Here is a 7833-nt window from a genome sequence, read left to right on the forward strand (position 1 = left end):
TTGGGATAACAAATCAACATTTCTATAAATATGTACATTTTATTACAGCAAAATAAAAGGAAACACTTGGGACAGTTCTCCTTTGACTTTTATTTGAGCTTGCATTTTGTTAAAATGTTTGAATACATAAAAAGTTATTTAAAAATGTCAAACTGACCAGATATCAAATTTCATTTCTTTAAAAACCATTTGGTGTAAAAACTTAGGACCGATTTAGAAAAACATCTGCTGTTTCCCCAAAACTTTTTGTAGCTGTCACATAAAAATAATGGAACAAAACAGGTCTGCATAGATTCTGCAGGCAATCGGTGGTAATCTGGTCAAATGCATGGTGCAAGCTTGTGACGATCGTCAAGTCAATTCTGTTTCTTATTGCTCAGATCTTTGATGTTTCTTGTTGACAAAAAAACTGAAAGACAAGAGTGGGGGGGAAAAAAAATAATGAATAAATGTAGCACAATCAGCTCAATGAATGACAGGGTTTAATTACAGTCATGTGACATACTGAATTGAGTGCATCTTAAAGAGTGTCATCTTAAAGAGGGGGCAACTTGCAGCCTAAGCAGACACTTTTGCCCAAAGACTTTCCATTATAAAAGCCATGGTTGTTCCAATCAAATTACAGTCGGGTCAGCATCCAATACCAATGGCTGCCTTTATGAATTTACAATAGATGTCAAGACAGTCCAGCTAAAGTGCTACATAATGTTCATAATCCACCCTACTCCTTCAGGGTATTCTTTTTTAAATTGTACAATACATTTGCACATACCGTCCTCTGTGCATTTAACCCACCTGGGAAGAAGTAGCTAAATGTCTTGCTCAGAAACACTTGTGATTACCAATAGGCTACGAGCACTCACCCGGACGATGGTAAAAGATGGTGGGTGCCGGTTGGCGGGTTCTTTCCTACTCAGCCCCGCCCTGCTGGGCCTCGGGAGCGGACGTTTTCTCAACGGATGGGCCGCCTCCTGTCTTGGCCTTGCCCTCCTGGCCCTCCTGGCCCTCCTGGCCAGGCTTGCCGCCAGCCTGTGGGCGTCTGCGGCGGTAGTTGAAGTTGCGGCGGTAGCGACGCTGGGGGCGTTCTTGGTTCGGGCCACCCTCGCCGCCCTGGTTCTCTTTGTCCTCCTCTCCGTCCCGCACCGGTCTGGGACGAGGTGGACCTCTGGGTCGACAGACCAAAAAGAATGGGGTTGTGAGTTGTCATTTATAAAAAAGATTTAAGGATCCCCGTTTAATAAGCCACATATGCCTTAATACATTATAATTGTCCTGTAACTAAACCTTAAATATTTTAGAAATAGTTGTCCAGCCTGAATCGAATAAAGTATTTAAAATTGTGTTTCTATGCTCATTAACCTTAGGAAGTATTACATTGAGTGAAAGACAACCTAAAATAAAAATGTGTTTTTAATTTGAGTTATATAGGGCAAGTATAATGTATTAAGAGCTATATAAATATTAGCCAGGGATCCTTCTAAGATTATCGCAAACACTTGACAAAACAGTTGTTTTCAAATGCCACACAAACACAGACAGTGCAAAGTTATCTACACGGTCAACCTGAAGTGCATAGTCTTCATGTTGCATTTGATTAGGATACAGTGTATTGGCGATATTCGGACTGCTGCCATCTTGCCAGCAAGGTGCTAACTAGGTGCAACTTCCCATAGACAGCCCATTCATCCAGTACAAAAAGTACAAATCTGATTGTATTAAACGTCAAACTCACCAACATTGCAGCTGTGCAAAAAGCTTGAATTATCTTATCTGCAACGCGTTTGTTTCATAACAATCCACGTAGACTTGTTATGAGCTACTTCCTGTCAAGAAATTGCAGGTGTTTTTTGGCGTTTGGAAGCACTCGTTTTTTGTAAAGCAACCTCCTGCTGCCTCCTGCATTATGTGCAAATTCAAAACAGGTGGTATGCAGGTCTGTTGAGCGATATCCAACGAGCACTCCCAAACTCTGACAGTTGGGAAAAAATAACCGGCACAGAATTTTTATTAAACAAAAACTTTACAGATTGAAAGAGGATAATTCAAGCTTTCTGTACAACTGCAATGTTGGTGAGTTTGACGTTGTTTAATATAATTAGAGGACTTTTCTGTTTGGATGAAGTGGCCGTCTATGTGAAGTTGAACCTAGTTAGCACCTTGCTGGCAAGATGGCAGCTGTCTGTATATCAATAGAAAGATGTACCCCATTCAAAAATTATACTTTAAAAATCATGCATGAAAAGAAAAAAAAAGGTCCAGGCATTTTACTGATTATTAAGCATAAACTGGGAAAGTAACAATTTATCCAAAGAAAGTAAAAGGCCACCTTTAAATTGACTAGAATAGGAACTGTACTTCCAGTTTTTCAGAAGGTGACATACCATTTCCAGTTCATTTTCCCAGAGCTTTGTTTGGCTCAACATCAGATTTGAGTTGGAAACACACATAGACATCATCTGTGTTTCCAGTTCAAACCTATGGGAAAATTAACTGAACAGGATATGGGTATGCCATCTTCTGAAAACCTGGCACTGAACAGAGAATATTCTCAGGCTTAGAAATGACTCAACGACTAAAGGCAGTCGCCCGGCGCACAGACACAGCACATGGCGCTGTGTCATGCATGTTGCACTGGACTTTCTTCTTTCTTCAGTTCTTACATCAAACAAACTAGACTAAAACTGCACAAACTTTATGGAATGTCATGTTTTATAGAACATGACATGCTTCAGTGGAGACCATGATTTCCTGCCGGGTAGTAGTTAGTTTTACAACACTACTTCCAGGTACCACGGCAGAATTAATTTACATTTTCCAAATATTGAGCGACCTCCCTGAAAGGCATTATATTTGGAACCATTTTTATATTATGAAAATCTTCATTGCCCAGGGGTGTGGTTTTAAAGTCAGACTTCGATACTCCATTGAGTAACTAAACAGCTCTTTACAAATTTCGCAATCACGTCACGGCTCAAATTATCTCAAGATTTATTTTACCATAAGACCCAGTATTTACTCAGTTACTGGTTTATGGTCATGCAAATGATACACGGGTCATCCACTGGAACAAATTTCAAAGAGATTATTGACAGAGTGCCCACAGAATAACCACATGAGACAAAAAAAACTGTTTTATAAGTTGCTGCCATTCCAGTTTAGGCTGCAATAAAAGGAGACTACAGCGTCCCTGAACAGGTTGAGCAATTTAAGATCAGTTTCAATATCACTTGACTATCCGGCAAATGTCCAATTAGTGCATACCGGTAGATAAGAATTCAGATTGCTTTCATGCTGTTCTCCAATTGTTGCAGCCTTACGTCAATGAAGCCAACATGCAAACCCTGGTCTGAACCTTGGTCGGAAGCCTCTGTAGTAGTTCTGCCTCATTGGTTTGTTGCCTTGGTCTGGACCGCCCTGATTCTCATCACCTTCACCTCCCTGAAAGCAAACAGACGAGTCAAACAACAACTGGCACGAGAGCTCCCTACATCATGTTCAGTAGGCAGAAGAGTTTTTCCAATCAGGTTCTAAAGGAATCAAATTTTTTATGATTTGAATGGACATAGGTTTGTCCATAACAAGATTTGTCTTGCTGTGCCATACTGAACATCTTTCATTGTAGGGGTTTGTTGCGAGCCTAAAAATGCCAGCACACCATGCTGCTCCCAAAAACGGGGGCATAAAAGCTGGGGTCAATTTGCAGTATATCGGCTAGGCCCCCGATACACCAAGATTTGTTTGTCCAAACCACGTTGATTGTTGTCAAAGGAGAGTGTTGAGAGTTGCGTATGACTTCACTGGAATGGGGGAGCCCAACTTTGATGTGAGCTACCCCCAGGTGCCTGCTTCAGAAGAGTTAGCCCTCTGACGGCGTACCTCAGTCATCTCTCCTCGTGGTGCGTTGGTGTACGGGGGCCCGGCGGCCATAGGGTCTACGTACAAAGTAAGGCGGGTAACGCCGTCTGCCGGGGTAGGTGGGCCTGCGTTGTTGTGGCTGCATCTCTCCCTCTGGGGCACTCTCTGCACCCTCACGGCTGCTCTTGTCACGACCTTCACGAGGTTCACGAGGTTCACGAGGTTCACGTCCTTCACGTGGTTCACGACCTCCACTGCCGGATTCGCCCTCACCGTCGCTCTGGTAGTTATCTGGATATTCTCCGCCGCGAGGTGGTCCCCTCCTGCGGGGGTAGCGTCTGTAGCGATTCCTATCAGCGGCGTATTTGCTGCCTTGGACTGGAACACCTCCTGGGCCGGTGACATTGGCCGCTTCTGCTCCCTGTGCAATTGCAATTTTATTTTTTAGGATAGAACAATGTTGCTCATTAGCCTTTGTCCCAACTCACCAGACACCCATTGTGACATTTGAATTAACGGAAACCTTTCCATTGTGGGTACATGATTAAATCACAACAACTTTTCTCAAGTTGAGCATCTCATTCTTAAGTTGGGTGATGTTTATTGAAATCGGGTTGAAACAATCAGCAATCAAATTGGCGTATTAAAATTTAAGCTATCAAGAGCTTGAATGGCCCCTGCTGTTTGATGTGAAGCATGCAGATTGCATATGGCAGAAGCGTACTAAAACAGCCTGAAATTTTCTCACCTGCAAAAATTCACCAGGATTAGATTTGTCCTTTGACAATTTAAATGCGATCAAAAGTCAAATCGAATAGACACCTGAATTCTTAAAGCACGTCTGTGGCTTACCTTCTCCCCTTCAACCACATCAAATTCCACAGTTTCTCCATCTCCAACACTGCGAAGGTATTTCCTTGGGTTGTTCTTTTTTATGGCAGTCTATAAAAAAAAATTACATTTCAAAACCAAGTTTTCACACAACGTCAATGTTTTAAGTACAAACTTCATGTGGACATTTCTTTTTACCTGGTGTACAAAAACGTCCTCTTTTGTGTCGTTCCTAGCAAAGGGTGGGAAAGGTATCAGTTGCAGTAATAGAGTACAATCAGATTCCAAAACTATTTACAGACTCAACCAGCAAGTGTATGGATTAATGAAGCACTACAGCGCATAAGAGCATGGCAGCAGGCAGATAAATCGTCTGGCCAGCTTTGCAAGCAAATCAAAGCCATAATAGGATTGGGAATGTTCTCTCGCCGCAAAGGATCATATTAGTGTCTTTAAGAGACAGAGATAGGGTTTACTCACCTGTTGATGAAACCATATCCATTCCTGACATTAAACCATTTCACTGTACCCAAGACTTTTGTTGCTGTAATGATAAAAAAAACAAAGAAAAAAGTATAAACCTCGGTCTACAGCTTCACACAACAAAAAACACAAACACCCCCTTTAATGAAACATAGAAAGCATCTTAATGGTAGGACAGATGTAAAATAAAAAAAATATTCGTAAACAGAAGTTATATTTAAGCTCCAACTGTCAGTCTTTTTATAGATGCTGATGCCCATGAGTGTTCTCCACCAGCTGCACTAAGCGCCAAGCATGATCCAAATGAATTATTATTAGCTACTCATTACTACACTTGTCCTGTATAGTGTGTAAACAATATTAAGCCGGTCAGCTCCAATTCAGTTGGGTCAGATATAGAGGCAGCAATAATGTGGGGCTATTTAAGGGCAATAACAGACATAAATGCATGTCAACAACGTAACGTTATACACATGTGTAGATTGATACAAGTCCTAGAGACCCACTGTCCCATTTACCCCACACTACTTAAGCACACGAGCGTTTACACGTGGTGCTGCCTGTCGCGCCCTAAGATGCTAGCGAGGCGGAAGCTTTAGCCAGCCTATTAGCATAGCCAAGTGGCTAACTGGGTCTCTACCATGTGGTTGGATTAGAGCCAACGCGAGGAAACACGAATATGTGAAATACCAACACTTGAACCCAACAACAACATTCCGAAGTTGGATACTAAGGGGTACACCAGTAACCACAACGGTGCTCGGTTTCAACACAACGACGGTACAACAGAAATCCTTACATTATCCCGGCGGACATTTTGGGGGCCCCGTTAGCCACATAAATGGCAAGCTAGCACTAGAATACTATGGTTAGCTAGCCAACGGGCTAACATAGCTGCATAGTAAGTCAGCCATGGTAGCGGAAGAAGCTAGTTAGCCATTTGCAAGTTAAACAAAAATCGATTTGTTGACAGTCGGGTGTTTGTCATTCGGACGGCATAACGTGATCGTGTTGGTTTGGCAGAGGGCTCTAGCTGGTTCTATTACGGTTGATTTTTTACATCTAAAATTGTTGCAACTCTCAACCAAACACAATCCCATGAACAAAGAGATGTCTGGAGGCTAACAGCTAACATTGGAATGCATTTAGTCGCGCGAGTCATTCGCTCGACAAAAATGTCATTTTTCAACCGAGAGGGTTGTTGGGTGCAGCTTTCATTTTAAATCACGACATAAATATATATATAAACATTATTTTTGTTGACAGAAAATCTCATGCGGAGAATAATAAAATGTGCTTTTAATTATAGCTGGCTACCGAACGCGAATAACCATAAAATGTTTTAATGTGTGCCAATATTATTTTAATTACGATGTAACCAATAGTAATAATCAATGTGAAACCAACATCGACACTGATGCGACAGTAGTGACTCTTTAACAAGCCGGCCAGTTGACACTGGCTGGAAGGCCCGCGATGAACCGGCTAAATAAAACAATAGATGGAGCAGTCACATTAGTGTCTTCAGAAATTAATCCCAATGCACATATTCATTGGGCTAGCCGGCTAGATCATAGTCACTGCACTCAACCGCTGACTAAAAGTGTATGTAGTGCTAACGTCTGCTGTCCATTTCCTGCGGGCATGTAAGACACATTTATGTGGCAAACCGGCTCAACGTGAATCAAGTTCAACGGCATTTCTACGGAAGACATTAATTTAACGTTGCCGTGGACTGCCGCCATTACGAAAAATTTGGTCCAGAAAAAAATTAATAAATCTGTTATATAGTTGTAATATCAGGTTTGCCAACCATATAGGTGGTCAGTTTTGTATTCCACCGGCACCTCGCGTGCGAGTTACCAAGGTTACCAGGGGAGATGTATGTTAACATTAGTTAGCATAACCGTCCCAACGATTAACATCAGCTAGTTCATGTTAGCCAACGAGCTACAGCCGCATCGCCTCGACCGGCGGTGTCTGCTGGAGCCTGCATTAGCTCAACGCTAGCCCATCTAGGCTAGTTGCGGCAATCTTACCGATGACCTTCTTATCCGACGCGGAAGCTTCGGCTGCCGGGCTGGATGGGCGCTCCGCATCCTCAGCGGGCTGCGGTGGTTGTTGCGTGTCGGCCTCGCTGCTCATGCTTACTGGTTGGTAATGGCTTGCCTTGTGCCGGCGGTGGCTCAGTCTCTAGTATGTTTCCCGGTGCTAGATGGTAACCTGGGCCGGCGGTGGTGGGGGCTGCTGCCTTCGGGCTCTCTGCTTTCCTCTATCCGCTCCCGTTGCCGATCGAACTGGGCAGAATTAGAAATTGTGCCAGAGACTATTCCCGACCACGCGCCCGCCCAGAACGGTTCTAATTGGCTCAAATCTTCAACGCAACTAATAACGGGTTGCTATTGGTCAATGAAGCGGCCATTTTTTGTGTATGGGGAATTAGCTAAAGATGATTGGCTAAAGCCAATACTGTACCTGCACACAGTCCACGCCCATAGAGATGCGAAATCCAGACGAGACAGATAGAACCGCGACACTTTTTATGGGACAGGGCAGGGGCACTGGCACATATTACCTACATATTCATTTATGGGACTGTGGGACAGATACCGATGTTGCATGCATGTTCTTTCATGGGTCCTATGACCATTTGACAACGACCTA

The 7833-nt window shown here is 43.0% G+C and overlaps 1 protein-coding gene across 1 annotated transcript; it reads right to left on the minus strand.

Annotated features, from left to right (window-relative positions):
* Positions 1-70: 70 nt before the first annotated feature.
* On the minus strand, positions 71-7461 carry ybx1 (Y box binding protein 1). The gene is made up of 8 exons (XM_083769023.1): positions 7209-7461; positions 5167-5230; positions 4885-4918; positions 4708-4797; positions 3941-4276; positions 3353-3438; positions 864-1165; positions 71-409 (listed from the first exon to the last, which is right to left on the minus strand). The coding sequence occupies exons 1-7, from the start codon at positions 7312-7314 to the stop codon at positions 910-912; spliced, it is 972 nt and encodes a 323-aa protein (XP_083625149.1). The 5' UTR covers positions 7315-7461; the 3' UTR covers positions 71-409; positions 864-909.
* Positions 7462-7833: the final 372 nt, after the last annotated feature.

This window comes from Protomyctophum parallelum (assembly GCF_964188405.1).
Source record: "Protomyctophum parallelum genome assembly, chromosome: 7".
NCBI lineage: Eukaryota > Metazoa > Chordata > Actinopteri > Myctophiformes > Myctophidae > Protomyctophum > Protomyctophum parallelum.